An 18,724-nucleotide genomic window follows, 5' to 3' on the forward strand; every position below is an offset into this window, starting at 1 on the left:
TTCCTCAAAAAGCTACTGACGAACGACGAAATCTTTTTGAAAAGACAAAACAATATTGTAAAAGTAAAATATATTCCAGAAAAATTTAACGTTAGTTATACACAAATGAAAGTTAGCTCCCGTGTATTTTCACGGTACTTAGCTTGCTGGACTTTTACTTTGGTAGCCATGTGACTATATTGACGCATGAGGAGCGCGCGGACCTCGCGGCACATTTTGACGAGTCGCCACTTTTTTTTTCCGCGCATAAGTTTCCTTCCTGAAAGTTTTGGTGAAGAGGGATCTACTGCATGCAATCAAGGCGATAGAGGCGCTAGCAGAAGATGTAGCATGCAAGTACCATTTCTATTCCATGTGTTTGTCTTCTTCACCGACGACGACGTCTGTTTGAAGTACTTTAAATGCTTCGCAACGCATTTCCGTTATGCGAAGTCCAACTTTCTGGTTTGTCGTCGTGCAGTGGTGGGTGCCTGTCCAAGATAACGGAGAACGTGAGTATGTTGTCAATAGAAAAGCCCTCTGACACAAAGTGCCCATGTTGTTTCCAAGTTACATCTACACGCCGCCCGGGACGCTCAAAAACGCCTCTGAACCTTATAGAAAGGCATACCAACGGGACAAACTTAATTTGTGTACAGTTTTAAAGCAGACATATACATTTACTGACCAGATTATTCGTCGAATTATCTTAATGTTTGTGTGATGGTGTTGGCGTTTAAAGGGCTCCTTACTTTATTGAAGGTATTGTTAGACCTTCGGCCGTATATTGTAGGCCTATTATCGTATAAAACGTACTGGCCTGTGCCCCCTGAGTGATTTTCAACTGTTATTACACAGTAATGCTTGCTTAAGTTGGCTTGTGTTCATTATTTATGTGCTGCCTTTTAAGTCTACTGGTCATAACGGGTTTTAGGGAGATTAACTATATCATCATGTAATTGCTTATATTGGCTATGGCTACTATGTGCCATTGTTTGTTGATAATACATTAATGTTTGTACAGTCTAATAGATGGTTTGCATTGAAAATGATAAGTAAATGTTTCGTACATTTTAGTGAGAAAGACTTTTCAGTTTCAATGTGAATTTGTAGTAAAATAATCATGGGACGAGTGTGCGCCATCATGTGAGTGTCCGTGTCCCGTAATAGTACTATTGGACGATAATGCACGAAAGAACCCAATCGCCATGCATATCCACATTTAGGGTAAAATAGTAAGCTACTAGGTCTGCGTGTGCGGTTATAGTTATACCAAAGCACCCACACAAGCTACATTCCATTTCCATACATATGCGCCTAATGATGAATACATGTGGTTTTGTGCGTGTGTGTGCGTGTGCGCGCGCGTGTGTGTGTGCGTGTGTGTGTCTGTGTAGTCCTACGTGTGGATAACAGCAGCTAAAACAGTTTGCATTACTTTGTTTAGTATTCCTTTCCTATGGGGTCGAAGTTGAGATGATTTTAACGGACATCCAGTAAGTTTATTGGTTCAACAGCCAGTGTAATTTCAATGCTGATGCACCCGTTCATAATAAGCAAGTCAGAGTTAGAATAGCAAATAAAAAATATTATTGAAGGATAGGTAACCAAATAGTTAATTTCTTTAAACGACCACTGTCTCAAACTAACTCGATCCAAAACACATTGCAAAAGGAGGCAATGCAGTTTATGGCAAATGTAGTGCATATTCCTGTAAACACTTTTGCCACCCGATCACTCTATACCGCTCCAGACCATAATGAATATGTCCCAGCTCTTTGACACAACACCCAGAAAGTCAAGTTACGACTATGAGATTGGAGATTGATTTAAAATACACATACACACAGACACACAGACACACCAACACTCAGACACACACACACACACACACACACACACACACACACCGCAACTCTTCAATACCCTATATCCGGACATCTTTGAGACAGCATTTCAGCCATAAGCAGCCTCTAGGCTAGTTTTTAAATTTGATTATTGAACAACAGGCCTTATCGGTCTGTGTGTGTGTATAGACTCTTTTACAGTTAACATCATCAAAAATATGTGCATGCATTTGGAGAAGAGACGTTGTGCCCCATTCATTCAGATGATTATCAGACTATATACTGTACATTTAATTAAAACAGTTGGCAGCATCAAAATGACCGGTTGTTCTGTGTCTGTTTGATTGATGTCCTACCAGCTGACATTTCGTTCTACGGAATTCCGTCAGGACCACGAACATTTCAGAGCCACCGGCAATGTCCTATAGCTTCAGGCCTATTCGATGTTCATATGACACCCCACAAGCCTTTTAGCCTCTTGTCGACAATTGTCCTTGGGTGGGGAGGATTTCAAGACAGAAAACTGGGTTGAGGAAATGTTTTTTGATGTTCTGTACGTAAGCATTATGTGAGTCATTAGCTCTGTCCATGTCCCGTTAATAAAGCCTAGTTCCGTTTTACATATTTTCAGAGTCTAATAGAGGTTATCAACAGTAGATCAAGCAAAATCATTTTTTCGAATTCATAATTGTCTCTTGACATCGCCAGTACGGAAACTTGACGTTTAATGGGACATAGTAGAGCCAGTGAATTGTATGGTTGTAATGTCTATCTGGTCTATACACTAGGTTTCTCAAGCAAATTTGTGAATATATCTGTAGACTGGGCCAGTGGCTTTTGTGTTCTACCTACTCACTAACTGTGCATGTGCACGGATCTGAAAGTTGGTCATCTCTCTTCAGAGTCAGTTTGTTCAGGTAGAATTCCTGATCTATGCTGGGTGCTTTGTAAGCCATGGCACTATGCCGTTGCCGTATGCCGTATGCACGTTGCCTCATTGCGCACGTACCATACATACGTCACCATTGTTTGTAAACTGTTAAAGAGCCTATTGGCTACGTACATACTCCGCCACAGCCCACAGAGTGTATTGTAGGTTTGTTTTCGGGCAGGTCTTCAGCCGTAGCTATCAGCAGCAGATCAGACGCATGGCTCTGTGCCTCCGACCGAGATGTTAATCTCATGCTTGCACTTCCGCTCGCCCCCGGCTTCTAGGAATTCCACTGATGAGACCGCCAGGAAGGGACTTGATCCCGAGAGGCCCCTGGGGCCTAAGACAAGAAGAGAGGGAGAGAAGGGAGGAAAGGAAAGAGAGGGTACGGGAGATGGATAAAAATAGGCAGTAGGAGAAGATTCTGGTCATAGAATTAGGAGGAAGGACCTGGGAGGTCATTTGTTCACACTATTTGTGCACACTTGTGAGAGAAAGGAAGCAAGAGAAAATGATAGACACAGACACACACACACATACTTAAACACAAACGTATGACTCATATTTAATCTGTATGCAATACTTGACAATGACTCAAATTTCATCTGTATCAAAAACCTGACAATGACTCAAATGTATCCAATACATGACAAGTAAGAGAAGTGTCTGTGTGTGTGTGTCTCTGCGCGTGTGTGTGTATGTGTATGTGTGTGTGTGTGTTTAGGTAAGTGAAGTCCTTACGCATGAAAGCGTGAATGACTCATTCAGAAAGCCGTTGCAGAATTACGGATGTAAAACAATATTAGCTGAGTAGGCCTAGTGGCTAATGATGGATGTAGACTGAACATGTTGAGGTTTTTTGGGCCTGTGTCCTCCCACCTATCTCCTTTCCTCCCCTCCCCTACTCTCCCCTCTCCTCTCCTCTCTACCCTCCTCCTCTTCTATCCTCTTCCCTTCTCTACTCTACTATACTCAACTCTACTCTACTCTACTCTACTGGGGAGGGAAAAGGTGAGGAGTGGTCCTCTCCTATTCCTTCCTCTACTCTCCTCTCTTCAATTTTTTTCTTTCTCTGTCATTATGTCTGTTCGCCCTGTATTTTGTTTTTTACTCGACGTGCCAGCGTCTGTTCGGCTAATGAGAGGCTGGGCGACTATGCACAGATATTGTGTATTTGTCATTGCTTGACAGCTGGAAGTGTTGTACAAACCCTTTTTTTTCCTCTGGAATGTAACCAGTTTATACAGGAAGTATCACCTTCCTCTCACTTTAAACAAGTGTGAATAAAGAGTGTGCCTGGTGTGGTTTAAATATCAATGTTGACGTATTACCTTGTTGTGGAAGACTTCTAACCTTTTCCGTTCAATACCCACACACACACACACACACACACACACACACACACACACACACACACACAAGCACTGCACGTACAGTTCTCTATTCAAAAAGTCACAATTCCTTTACTTGCTCAACGTTCCTCATCACCCTTTCAATAAGCTACACTTGGTTGTTCCCCGCCACAATTCTGTTTTCTCCCTCAGTCCGAGGCCTTTTAGCACAGCCTCTTTCTTTCCCCAATGCGCTCCTTCATTCCCAGACCACAGGAAATGGCCAGAGTGGCCGGGGACTTGTCTCTGTAGGCCTTAAGAATGGCGGCATTGTGTTGGGGTTTGAGCTAGCATTGTTTTGGAAAAGTCGAGGCAAACAAAGGCCCAATGTTGGCCAATGTGGTATTTTGCTGACATACGTAGACCTATGTATTTAAGCCATTGACTTGTGGATAGGTAATGCACAAACTTTGGGCCTGGTGGGACTGTAAGGCCACCAAGAGACTGGGGTGGAGGAAAAGGTGAGCTCATGTTATTAAACCCCATTTTAATATCGTAATCAAATGAAGATTGCTGCTTATTAGAAGAATGGGCCCATGACCTTGGTGCACTCTACGGAAAACACAACCATAGCTATGTGTGTTATTCAATAGTGCTCCATTACATCTAGGTTGATCCTCCTCCTTGAGAGAGGAGCACTGTTCTCACTCACTCACTCACTCACTCACTCACTCACTCACTCACCCACCCACCCACCCACCCACCCACTCACTCACTCACTCACTCACTCACTCACTCACTCACTCACTCACTCACTCACTCACTCACTCACTCACTCACTCACTCACTCACTCACTCACTCACTCAATCTCCCCAGATCAGCTGATGCTTCCCTCTGGCTCTGGGAAGTAAGGCTGAGGTTATCTTGTGTTTCAGTAACGCTTCCTCCTTCAAAATGTGTTCCTCAATTATGGAGGCCGCTCTGTTCTTTTTTGGCTGGAGCGCTACTTTGCCACTTCCCATGCCTCCGACTCTGAGCATGTCAGCATTTGACCCTTGTCATACGGGCGCTTCTTCTAGCAATTCCGAGTTTTAATCGATCAGTTCTTGAAAACGTTTGGGTTGTGCCGGTACTGTCCAAATAATTGGAGTATATTTAATATTATTTTGAAAATTTGCTGTCGTAGTATACTCCCTCGTGCATACCTCTTGCTGTCACAGGTTGGCCCTCAGAGCTCTTGGCATACAAGCCGACCACCTGGACCCTCTCCCTTTTGTCTATCAATGTTTTCTCACTTCCTCCTTCACTTCCGTTTTCAGACTCTCTCTCTCTCTCTCTCTCTCTCTCTCTCTCTCTCTCTCTCTCTCTCTCTCTCTCTCTCTTTCTCTAACTCTCTCTCTTTCTCTCTCTCTCTCTCTCTCTCTCTCTCTCTCTCTCTCTCTCTCTCTGTACGTATCTGACACCTCACCTTGCTTGCTCATTATATGTCTCACCCCTCACTTTCAAAAGAAGCCAAGCCGAGTGATTGAAGAACAGGTTGACGGTTGTAACACTGACAACTCGTGATTTTCAGTCCTTTTTTTTTCTTCTTCCTGGAAAGTCGACTCTTGGCTCTTTGTTGTTGCTAAGAGTCTCAATAGCGTGCAGACTAATTGATTTGAGAGCAACAGATTTGATCCGGACTGAAGTTGGTAACGAGGTCAGCGCTGCATGAAGGGCAGGAGGATGTGGGCTATTGTCAGAGATAATCATTTAACTTCATCACCCGTGTTAAGGCCTTTCCCTGTTCTCAAAAAGCATTTTGCACGCAAAAAGCATTCGAGTAATGCTTTTACTCAAGTATTTCGCTTTTTCAGCAACAGACAGACAAATAAAGATACTCTCTCTTTTTTACACACACACACACACACACACACACACATATTTCTGTGTGCGCTCATTTATGCTCTTTAGTATTTATATCAGGGTACAGGTCCTGATGACCTTATAATGGAGAATAGGTTTTATGTGTATGTCCACCTCTCTTCAAAGGCTCTAACACACATCTTCCCACTGGGGCATAGCAGGGAGCAGTGAGTGGTGTGTGAGAGCAGATACCAACCTCAGAGATATAAATAGGTCCACCCTGCCACAGTGCTTCCACCACCACCACTGATAATTCTCAATCCCCATTTTGCATTTGTGTATGTGTGGCTATGTACTGTTATCGTTCTCCATACATTTCTTTTGTGTGTGTGTGTGTCTTTCTCGTTATCTTTTCTTGGTAGTCTATGGCTTCGGTCAGAGCACAGCCGAGTCGATGTGGACCGCTTGTCGTCATGGTTGTATTTTTTGGTATGAACCCCCATATAATGGCATGCCATTCTAGTTCTCTGCCTCATCAGGTGAGTCATGCCATCGTAAGATAGCGCTCTGTGGAAAGTGGTTCAACAGGTAGACTGCAGGTTGTGAGCCAGATGTGAAACAATGATGTTTAGCGATAGGCACCCGTAGCCTCACACACACAGCTCATGTTGAGTCCTGACGTCCGATGGCTTTGGTTGATAATGGAACTCGGAGGCGTGTATGGAGAGCTGCAGGGATTGTGCTCCTTCAATGTGTACTCAACGTCGTCAAATCAACATGTTTTTCTGTTGTTTTCTAGTGTTTGGATGGACTAAAAGGACTTTGAGTTGTGTTTATCTGGCTGAAGGATAATATGTTTCTATCTGAGATAGTTCCCAGGAGTGGTGTTTCGCAGACATAATAGCCCATTATACGCTCAGTTTATTATAATTTGTAAAATATAAATAGGTGAAATTAAATATCGTTAATTAAAGTCAAAAGGGATTAATATAAGGAATTGTGATTGGAAAAAAATAAAAGGTTATCGTTGACACACTTTTATATTAGTTATAAAGCTTTAGTAGTACTGCAGTTATATACTGCAGTATTACTTAAGCCTCTAGTCATGCTGCTTCAGGAATCAGATTTATTGCCAGCAGCCCATTCAAATAAAGCCTAGATTCAAGGCTAGCATATGATGTACACAGATAACGACCCGCTTCCTGTTTTTTGGCTAATTTCCACCACTGCCCATACATCAGAAGTTGAAACAGTCGAAGCAGCTTGCTGGACGTTCCAGAACATAAGAATACGATTGGTCGCCAAAACTACTTCTCAGCAGTTTGAATGTGGCCAAGGCCTTTTCTCTAGTGTGTGCATTGGCACAGCACAGCTATAGTGTGAAGATTGCTGTTCTTCTTTCCAAGATGCACACACACAGAATGATATACACCAGAGTGTATGTTCTGCCCTCTCATTAACTGTGGATGGTTAGAAACAACCACTGCTCTTGTCTTGTGTTTTCCTATGTTGGACAAACAACAAGAAAAAACGTTTCAGCAAGGGATCCATTCTACCATGTAAATCTTCCAGAAAACAGGCAGGAAAGAAGAGATATATTACTATATTATTAAGGAATAAGACCAGGGAATGCTCACTCTTGGATAATCTGCCTAAATCCAGCCTTGTCGCGTCAAAGCAAAAGTTATACAGTCAGCGTCAGATGACCACGTGTCAACAGAACACCGCCTTCGTGTCTCGGCCTAAACGTGCATCCCCTCCGTCTCCGGCATGCAGCGTCTCAGTGAGGGCAGAAGGGCGGGCTCCACCAACATCTGGGGAGCCCCTATCTGACACACATCAAACAGAAAAAGAAGACGACAAAAAAAGAAAACGGAAAAAACCATGGGAACGCAGACCGCAGAACACCCCCCACACCCCCGCGAAGGGATGCAGAGAGGAAGTGTCGTCTTGGGTCTGCACGCAACGCATGCCTGTGTGCGTGTGTATGTGCATGTGGCCATCCAGTGCTGAGTCATGGCTGGGCTGGCCACGCAGATAGAAACCGGCTAGCGGGGGGGCCAGCAGTTGGGGGCGCGAGGGGGGGGAGGGCTTAGGCTGTGAGCGTGCCCTAAGCCGCACACAGGAAGGGCTTCGCTTGTTGTCGTGCACGACTCATCCAGGAACTCAGGGGTGGTGACGCAACCTTTCACCATGCCAAGTAGTCCACCCCCAAAAGACGTGCGTCTTCCCCAGATACGCCCGGCGATAATTTAGAAGATAATTTAGAAGTTTAATAAATGTGTCCTGTGACAGAGCGAGTGTCGTCCACATGTTCTTTTTTGTCTGGCGCCACCAGCAAGCAACATTGCGTCAAGGAGGGAAGAGGGGCGATTGGTGAGGAGATAAAAACACGTTTCGCTCCATGTTTGGGCCAAACCCACTTAGACATGTACACACACATACACACACGCACCTCGCCATTAATATCGGGTGGGTTTGCTCTGATCTGTTGGACCACAGTGAGCAAGTGCAACCCCTCTTACCCCCCTCCCCACCCACCCCTCCATTCGCGCTAACACACACAAACATGGAAACACACACACGACGGACACGCACACCAACATACACCAACATACACATGCATTGCTACTTCCCTTGGTTAGCATAGAGCATTCTCTGCAGCACCGGAGGAGGACTTATTGGTAGGTAGGCACACATTGACCTTCTCGATAATAATTATCTTGGGATTTATCTCAGGAATAAGCTATGGCGCCAACAAAACACATCTCTATCTGGGTCAGAGAAATTGAAATATCTTGTGTTATTTACTTTCTGTTAAAAATATACTAGTGACACAATATTGTCAATTTTTTTTATAGAATTCCCAATGTTTTGTTTTTAAACACATTTTACTGTGTCAACATTGTCAAAGTATCAAATATATTTTGTTTAAAACAGTTAGGATTCAAAAGGTCTTAAGCGGTCTTCAATACAACCTCCGAGGGTTATGTTGCTGATTCAGCATTATGATCAACCATAGCTTCTGCATATGCACCATAAACTCAGGTCTTGCATCAGCCTTTTTTTTCTTCTCGTCTTTGTGAATGTTTCCTTCCTTCCACTAATCCCCCTTAACTATAGTTTTAGTCCATTTGTTGTGCCGTGCACATGAGGGAACTGCTTGGGAATGTTAAAACATATATATGATAGACAGGGTACTCCCCCCTCCATCTTTTAAGAAGTTAATCTATTTGTTCCTGCCCTTAAGTACATGCTAATGCTAATATTTGTTGAGGTGCCAATCTTGACATTTTTAGACCATAGCTTTCTACCGACACAAGCCAGCCTAAATTTCCCTCAAAATATCAGGAATCGGCCCAACACACTCAGAACATAATTTAGTCGGCCGATCAGTAAACCCACTGAGTAATGCAGTTTGACAGTTCTCCAATTACTTGATTAATGTTATTCTATTTATTGTGCTTTGGAATTAGTTAAATTTGCACAAAACATGTTTTTAAGTGATGAAAATGGTAGCGGTAACGTTCAACAACAGCGTTTTCTTTGGAAACGCCGCTGCATCAAATAACACTAACCTATCCCTAACCTAATGAGCAAAGCAATATGGTCTGGTTTGTGAGGCATTATGTGTGGGGGATTGTTGTAAAAATGAAACTGCTCTGTGTTTTCGCTAGGAGTATCGAAATGAAAACTGACTATTAAAACGAAAAAGATGCTGCATAGATTTTTTTTGGTGGTAAAAACGAGGGGAATAAATGTGTACACTATGAGCCACTACATATGTCTGCCATGTCAAATGTTCAACTCATGGACAGGATGCATGCAGGTGGGCAGGCAGGCAGTGTGCTCCATTAAGAAATAATCATACCGTACTTTCTCAATCAGGTCCAAATTCAATGGCATCTTCACAGGGGAGGCACTTACTTGCTAACTAGAGATGGTGGTAGCCAGCTTCTAAGGCATTCTCAGATATAAAATATTGTAATCTCCTTTTTGCATCGTCTGCAACAGCAAGGCATTCAGTATCTGCTGGTAGTAGTAACACCATCAGCATACCACCAATATAGGACACAGTGTACATTCTATTCCAGCTTTTGTAAGGTCTTACTGATACACATACTTACTGATTCCACTATACATACAATAGAAAGCAATATATTTTGCGTAAACAAGTTCACTATTCACTGCTACATATCCTATCATTTCTTCTTCTTATTATTATTGAAACATGCTGAGAGAATGCATATGTATACTTGTCTCAGCTAATGTTATGTTAAATTTGGTTCCTCTGTAACACCTTGTCTTTCTGTCCGCAGTGATTCTCAGACGGTCTGGTTACTGCAATGAATGGTAACACTGTCCATCCAGCCAACACCACCACCACCACCACCACATCAGGAGGAGGGGAAGGCGGAGGTCCGGGCCTGGCAGCTCCCCCTAGAGGCTGGAGGGAGTTTTGCGAGCTGCACGCTATAGCCACTGCGCGGGAGCTGGCCCGACACTACGGCAGCTTCGCCAGAGAGCAGCCGCCGCAGGACGCCATCACACCAGAGACCTTCTCCAAGCAGTTCACCCATCTCTTCCAGCAGCACTTTTGCTACGAGGTGGGCAAGGATGGAGCAGCCCTCCACCCCACCGTTGGTTGCCCCGCCGAAAACGAGAGCAGCCCCCCCCCCGCTCCGGTGGGCCTTCCCTTCCCTTCCCCCCCGCAGGCCGTGATTGGCTGCCGGCTGGCAAACAACAACGTTAACTTCTCAGGTGCCCTGGACTACCGGGAGGCGAGGCGGCTGAGTGGTGGCGCCTCGTTCTTCGCCGTTCTCCCGCCGAAGGCTGAGGCTCACGCGCCGATTCGGGAGCAGGAGCTGCCTCTGCGCTGTTCGGCGCCCAGCCCCATGTCGGGGAGCCCAGGGGCGCTCTGGGGTCCGATGCGCAGCGGCAGCGGGGTCTCGCCGCTGATCCGCAGCCACAGCAGCGAGGGGATCCCTGGGACGGAGCGCTGCCAGGCCGCCGAACGGTACTCTTGTGACGCCACGGGCTCTGGGCCCGTGCACGCCGAGGGCACCCACTTCTCGGTGCGGCAGATCCGACAAAGCGTGAGTGGACTCTTCAAGAGCCGCCCCCTCCCCCCGTCGCCACAGCCCCGCGCGTCCCCCCACAGCGTCGCCGATGGCGACGCCGGCGGTCCGCGCGTGAACGGCGACAGGTTGGGAGGAGTGTCTTCAGCGGCGGAGGAGGAGACCCCGCTGTTAGCCTCCTCTCCAGTCACCTCCTCCTCCTCCTCCTCCTCCTCCTCCGGCTCCAACCCTGAAGCCACGGCCCCCAGCAGCCCGCAGCGCAGGTCGATATGGGCCGCTCAGTTCTTTGAACGCTTCCGTTGGAGACGCGACTCGGTGCAGAGGCGCGCGGAGGCGAGCAGCTGTTGTAAGGAGGGTCAACTGAGGTACCTGCTGGTGGAGGACACCATCTCGGACACTCCACCCCTCTGGCAGCGCTGCCGCCTTCTGGTCAGGAGGACCAGGGACACACACGGAGGCGGAGGGGAGCGGTACCAGCTGGAGCTTTATGATCCTCCGAAGGTATGGGACCTTTATGTGACAACCATTATGGACCACGTCCTCAAAGACTACATAGGAGGTGGTTTGGATACCGTTTTTTGGTTCATTCTTTAAGGTTATTGGCGACACACCAAAAACACTGGGCATTGTCTGGTACCTTGAGGGTTGCTGGTTTGATCGTCCTACTAACTTATAACTGCTGCTTATGATGAGCTAGTTGTCACCATCTGTGGTTGACACTGCAATTTGTGTGTGAGTGTTAGTGTGTTTGTTGTTAGTGCATGTGAGGCGTTACATTTGTTAAGCACTTTCGACGGTCATATAACAGTCCAAATACAGTCCATTCATGCATTCATTCATTGATTTGTTACATCTCTCAACATTAATTAAGCGGTCCTTATTTGAGTTAGTGATGCTACTCCTCTTCTTCAATCTTAAAATTAATTCACAAAGGCTTCTGCACTATGCCTGTGTTGTTTTAGCTGGCTCTGTTTTAGAAAGAAAATGTTGACCTATAAATTAATATCAATTAACACACACACACACACACACACACACACACACACACACACACACACACACACACACACACACACACACACACACACACACACACACACATACACACACACACACACTCATTTCCTGTTTCCAGCTGCTTTAGTCTCAGGGGCTTCCCCTCCACTTTCAAGCAATCTCGCATTTCTCTCAACCGTTTCATTTTAACCATTCATTTCTGCTAATTGTTTTGATTATACAGTAGGCTGTACGGGTGAGTGGGAAAGTGCGAAAAAGTGGTGCAAATGCCCTCAGTGTGGGAGAACAACGATTATTACCATATCTTTGAATCCTTTATTCATTTTTTCTATAGAAGCTTCATGTCACTTGCATATATTTTACTAAGCTATATTGGCATTGCATATTAGCCATTTGGTTACAGGTATGAGTCTAACTAATATACCAGAATAAAACACATTTAAAATAAAATATGCAGAAAAATATTACAGCAAAAGTGAATTGGAACATTTCTTCATATTGGCAACTTGTGGTCAAGTAGCTGTGATAATCTGCGCGACAGAATGTACTGTGTATGTGCCTCCTACACAGTTTCCTGTTTGTTGAGGTAACCTCAACATTTAAAAACCATCAACAGTAGACAGCATTCTGAATATTACTGCCCCATAACACAACTCAAACAGAATGTATTATTTTTCACTAGAGCTGTCCTTTGGTAATGTGGCCTTGTGCACCTGTGTGTGTGTGTGTGTGTGTGTGTGTGTGTGTGTGTGTGTGTGTGTGTGTGTGTGTGTGTGTGTGTGTGTTTGTGTATTTGTGTGTGTGCTGGAGAAGTTGGGGGAGGGGGGGCAATGATGATGATAGCAGCAGCAGAAAAGCTCCTCTCCGAATCAGCAGAATGCTATTTGTGTTATTTTGTGCCACTGTCTGGGATCGCTCCACCCTTCATACAACCCACCACCATCACACACAATAAGTGAATCGCTAGTCTGTGCTAGCGGGTCAGTGCTAGCCACTTTGCGCTAGCGTCCCAGCGGCACCAGATGCAGAGTGTTTCAGACCCACCCAGTCCCCCTTGATCCTCGATCTAGCAGTCCCACATACAGATCTCACAGATCCATAGGTTAAGAACTCATAGAACCAGCACTCACAGATCTAGTAGTCCTACATACAGAACTCACAGATCTAGAAGTAAAGAGCTCTCAGAACCAGAACTCACAGATCTAACAGTCAGTCAGAACTCATATATCCATCAGTCCCACGTCCCTAGTTCACAGTGTTCAGACTCAATGCTGCCCTGGCCTATACATCATGTGCAAAGGTCGTTGGAAGCACAAGTTGTGTCTCTTCAGGGTGTGTGCAAGTTTGTTTTTGGCACGGCATTATGAAAAGGGTATGTGTGTGTGTGTGTGTGTGTGTGTGTGTGTGTGTGTGTGTGTGTGCTTATGCATGTTTTTATTGGTTGAGGCCACTCTGAATGTTGCCCTATACATGTCTAATTGTGTGTGTGTTTGTGTGCCACTATGCACAGTTTTATATTTAGCAGCCCTGCACTCTTTACCCAGCTGCTGCCTTAATAATGTGTGTGGGGTTCAGGCAATGATGGAGACAAGCCTGGCTGTGTGTGTGGTTGTGTGTGTGGTTGTGTGTGTGTGTGTGTGTGTGTGTGTGTGTGTGTGTGTGTGCGTGTGCGTGTGCGTGTGTGTGTTTGTGTTTGTGTGTATGTGTTAAGTTTTGGAATCTGGTCTGTTGTGTTTAATAATTGCAATGTTTTTGCTAACAAAATGTCCTCATTTATATAGTGTGTGCATGCATGTGTGTGCTCATGAGTGTGTGTCTGAGTGTGGGGGAAGGGAATCCAGACAGGGTAGTCTTGGCTAGTATATCGCCTTAAAAGGAAGGAGAGCTGTGGAGTAGCTTACAGACATTCATGCATACAGTACTCACCCTCTCCTTCTCTATCTCTCTCATTCTCTCTATATTGTGCATCTTTCTCATGAAATGACTATCTTGTGCATGCTCTCTCACTTTTGTGCACTCTCTTTGCTATTCTCTTGATGATTACATTAGAACTAGTATTGAATGGAATAGTAGTTTCATTGTGATGTGTTGAAGCAAATCCAGGGATCAAATAACATGGATTATTTAAAGGACACAAATGATGGTGTTTTCTCAACAAGTAAACATAGTATTTGAGTTCCAGAAAACATGTTTTTGAAGCTGTTTGCTGGAAATAGCTTTTAGGAAAAAAGATTGTGTCTACTGCTATTCCCCTCTGTTTCAGTCCCTTTTAGAATGCGCTGTTTCTGGTGTCTGTAGCTTTAATGCAAATGAGCTGCTGCCCGTTGACCAATGAGCTGTCAGACTGAACCACAGCATGGAGGAGAAGGGATTGTTGCCATTTGCAGACTCCTGGAGCTCTATATCTATATCATATAATATTATAATAATAATATTATATATGGGTATTTATATAATATTATATCTTATAACATGGCCAAAAGCTATGTGCGCCTCGGATGATATTATGAATCATAAAGACTGCGTCTGACGTCACTGGTACTTCCACAACAAGTTAAGACTCATAGTGGGGGATATCTCGGCCATGGTTGAGAGGAATTGGGGGAAAGGAAGTTTGGCCTTGACTCTCTGAAGTCCATGAACCGCGACATGGAGGAGAAAGGGATTGTACTCCGGGAGCTGAGCTGCCGGACTTGCCGCCGAGCTCCCCATGCCGGACTGCCGGCTAGACCTACCCCCGCCGGACCTGCCAGCTTCGGCGGCAGTTCAGCTCCCGGAGTGCACCCGCCGGAGCAGCCAGACTGCCGAAGCTTCGGTGGCTAAAGCTTCGGCGGCAGTCCGGCAGCTCAGCTCCGGGAGTACAATCCCTTTCTCCTCCATGTCTCCTCCGCCCGACTGCCGCCGAAGCTTCGGCGGCAGTCCGGCGGGGAAAGGGATTGTACTCCTGGAGCTGAGCTGCAGGGCTGCCGCCGAGTTCCCCCCGCCGGAGCTGTTCGTCCGCTGGTCCACAAAATCTTAGCTATGCTCTGATTGGAGGGGAGTGGGGAAGTGGGAGGTAATATTCAACTGGGCGCCGAAACTGACTGGCTTGTTTGGTAACTGTAGGCGGGGTACTTTCAGAAATGCATATCTCACTCAAATAATCATGTGCAGACTTTTTTCATAGTTTGTATGCGTGCGGGAGCACCAGAGACCCAAAAAAACACCCCAAATCCCAGGAAAAGTGTTGTTTTCATAATATGTCCCCTTTAAACTCAATGCCAAGTTTCTTGTATTGAGTGGATCTGGTCACCTAGGGCCTAGAGGCCACTCAAAAGTCAGAACACAGCAAGAGTTAGCTGGAACAGTCCTGGAATATAGTCCAGCTAGCACTTAGGCCTAATCCAGCTACCTTTTGCAGTGTTCTGACCCCCAGATGCTTGGCTTGCACACAACATAAATGAGTTATTACGGTTTTAATTATTGGACATAGCATTGTAAAGTCATGCCGAATTTGATGATGTATATCGCTTTGTTTATTTATATGTACATACCGACATACCTTTTAGGGGTGTAATGGTACACAACCTCACGGTTCGGTACGAATTCGGTACAATGAAGGGAAAAGAAAAAACAAAAATGCAGAAGGCAATTCTTTTTTATTGTGCATGTCTCAGTTGTTGTACCACCTAGTGCCATACAGTCTCTCCCCTGAGCTAGCTGCAACAGCCTGAACTGTGTAATCTAAGATGTAAACAGTAAACAATAAGTACCCCACATAATCTCTAGACTCCATCCGTAACTTGTAAACAAAATAAGACAATCAGTTATAAAACTGAAAATGCAGCATGTCTTATTTATGAAAGTTCAAAGTACACAGAATAACAGCCACTACGAGCCAGTGCCCCAATGAGCTTTCCACAAAAAAAAATGTTTTAGGCGGGTCAAGGTGGAGGTTGGGGGTGTGGCTCTGAGCTGCTTGCGGCCACGAAATCATGCGCTCGTGTTTACAGTGGATATAACGCAATGGCGAGGCGCACACAGCTTTTGGCCGTCTTCTGTTAATATTCTAGAACTCTATATCTAAATAATATAATATAATGTTATACATAGATATCTAGATCATATATTTATTATCACGGCCAAAAGCTGTGTGCGCTTCCAGACGATATAATGAATCTCAAACGACTGCGTCGGGTTCTCCGACGTCTCTTGTTCTTCCAATTCGACAACAATCTGAAGTAGACTGAACTGCAACATTGAGGAGAAAGGGATTGTCTCCCGCCGGAGACCCGCAGCGCCGCGTCGGTGGTGCCTCGGGAGCGGTCAGCGGGCTAATCCCTTTCTCCTCCATGTCGCGGTTCATGTACTTGAGGGAGTCAAAGCCAAAGTTCCTTTCCCCCCAATTCCTTCTCAACCATGGCTGAGATAACCCCCACTACGAGTCTCGTTGTGGAAATACCAGAGACGTCAGAGAACCCGACGTGTTATGCGCCATAACACACACAGCCACCTAGGCGCCAATCAGGAGTGCAGTTTAGTCGTCTCGGAAGAACTCGCGTATCTAACATTCGTTCCGCATTACATTAATTAATTCGCACGCCAGTTTTATTTAATGTGTACCGTGTATTCTCTGTGTAAATCCATGCACCGAACCGTGACGTCCGTACCGATTCGTTTCAATACGAATACATGTATTGTTACACCCCTAAAACCTTGACTCCATTTAACCTATAGCTCTATATCATGAATTGTTCCACTTTTCCACTCCATTGCCAGGACTTGCGGTCTTATCAGACATGTTTGAAAAGGCATGTTTGTTTACCATGTTTGGATAACATGTATATAGACATAACTGTGTGTAGTTAAACTGATCTTGGCATGTTTGGCTGCAGGTCAACATAAAATGGCTTGGTATGTGACATTATTCTTCAGTCTGTCTAGACAATGGTAAATATATATCCTAATTTTGCACCACCATTGCATTTTCACTCACACTCACACGCTCACATACTCCCTCACTTGCTCACTTACATGCTCAGTCACTCTCTCGTTCTCTTTCCTACTCTGTCTTTCTACCTCTGTGAATTATGCCAGGAAAGTCCTGGTTAGAGTGTGGGCTTCAACAGGCTGCGGCTGTAGGCTACAAAATAATCACACTTGTTTGTTCCATTATCTCTAGTTTTCCTTTTTTGTTAAATTGGTTTCAATAATTTCTGACTTCCATTTTCAGACACTATCTCTCTCTCTCTCTCTCTCTCTCTCTCTCTCTCTCTCTCTCTCTCTCTCTCTCTCTCTCTCTCTCTCGGAGAGATCCCGCAGTATTGCTTATATCTGTCATTAGGCTAGCTTTTCTGTTTTACAAGGAACCAAACTAAGCCAGCATAAGGCCGCCCCCCCTGTTTGCTTTGACACTGAACGCTGGCGTCGGGCAGCAACATTGTTTTCTGAACAATAATGGCAGGCGAACGTTGGTTAGTGTTGATGTGCTTTAGCTAGCCTTGCACATTTAAACGCTCCTCAGGCGCAAGGAAAGTGGCTGTGCATGCATCGTATACAACATGTTGATGCAAAACATTGCAATGGCGGATTGGTGCACGGGACTTTTTGAGCAATCAGAGCTATGTCAGAGGATAAAAGAAAGAGAGGCAAGGAGCGGTTTGAGGCAGAAAGGTGCACAGACCTAAGACTGTAGACAGAGTTTAACAAGTCTATCTCTGTCTCCCTCTCTCTTTGTGTGTGTCTGTGTTTCTATCTCCCCTGAGATCTGTGCATATCTTGCTCCTCGCTCGGCCGAATCCTCTTGATGTGGTTGGATGTACTTCATGTGGGATTCATGGTTGGCCTGGCTTTTCGGAGTATGTTGACGTTCCTCCTTGGATTCTGACTAATCCAACGTGGTTTCTTCTTTTTTCTTTTAAGTGTCAGGGATACCTTGAAACCTACCCTGACACTTTAAAGAAACCTGAAACCTAAGGGAAACCATCTCTAGTAACTTGAAGCTTGCTTGAAGAATGTGTAAATATGCCTCATTTAGCCAACTGAATCGCGTTCTTAAGTTTAAAGTCCAATACTCATATTTCTTTATGAATATTCAGACTCACAGGCAATAGATCGTGTTCCGTTCATTCTATCGCGTCCTTCGCTCACTGACAACGGAGAGTTTGCAACATCAGTGGAAAATATAACCTCTTTTCCACAACCAAACCCCTGTGATCCATCTGTTCTGCGTTATTTGGTGTACTTGAGTCTCTCCAATGGCAACATGCAGCGTTAATTTGGCCCTCGCTGCATACCACAACTGAGGCTCGGAACACATGGGCCCAGCCGTCGTTCTGCATTATGAAAAAAGTATGCAGCAATGTACAGTTTTATATATTTGCATAGCTCATCTGAGCACATGTGGCACCGCTGTTATGGAAACAAAAAACGTGATTGCATGGTTTCACTTAAAACCTTGATGATTTATCAGACTCTACTACACTATACTGATTGTGTGACTGTGTTTATGTATTTGTACAGATATGACTCTAAAAAGATAAAATGTGGCCACAAATGTCACCAACCTATCTCTGAACTTGCATTTGCAACCTTTCGTGTGAATTTTTACTCATAGATGTGGTTTATTTTCACTGGAACTGACAACCCGATTGATTTTTTAGATGCTGGGGACCTGAAAATAATCAAGAACATACAAGGAGATGCCCCTGTGTCAC

General features: G+C 44.9%; 1 protein-coding gene across 3 annotated transcripts in view; it reads left to right on the top strand.

The window, feature by feature from the left end:
* Nucleotides 1-267: 267 nt before the first annotated feature.
* Nucleotides 268-18,724, top strand: part of sh2b3 (SH2B adaptor protein 3) — a 37,819-nt gene continuing 19,362 nt past the window's right edge. For 2 of the 3 annotated variants that reach the window (XM_079741156.1, XM_079741158.1), the window contains exons 1-2: nt 268-491; nt 10,254-11,513. In XM_079741156.1, coding sequence (XP_079597282.1) covers nt 10,281-11,513 — 1,233 coding nt within the window. In that variant the 5' untranslated portion in view covers nt 268-491; nt 10,254-10,280. Of the gene's footprint in view, nt 492-8,498; nt 8,619-10,253; nt 11,514-18,724 lie in introns of those variants that run through there. The other variant, XM_079741157.1, reaches the window with a different exon arrangement.

This window comes from Pollachius pollachius, assembly GCF_949987615.1.
Source record: "Pollachius pollachius genome assembly, chromosome: 1".
Lineage (NCBI taxonomy): Eukaryota > Metazoa > Chordata > Actinopteri > Gadiformes > Gadidae > Pollachius > Pollachius pollachius.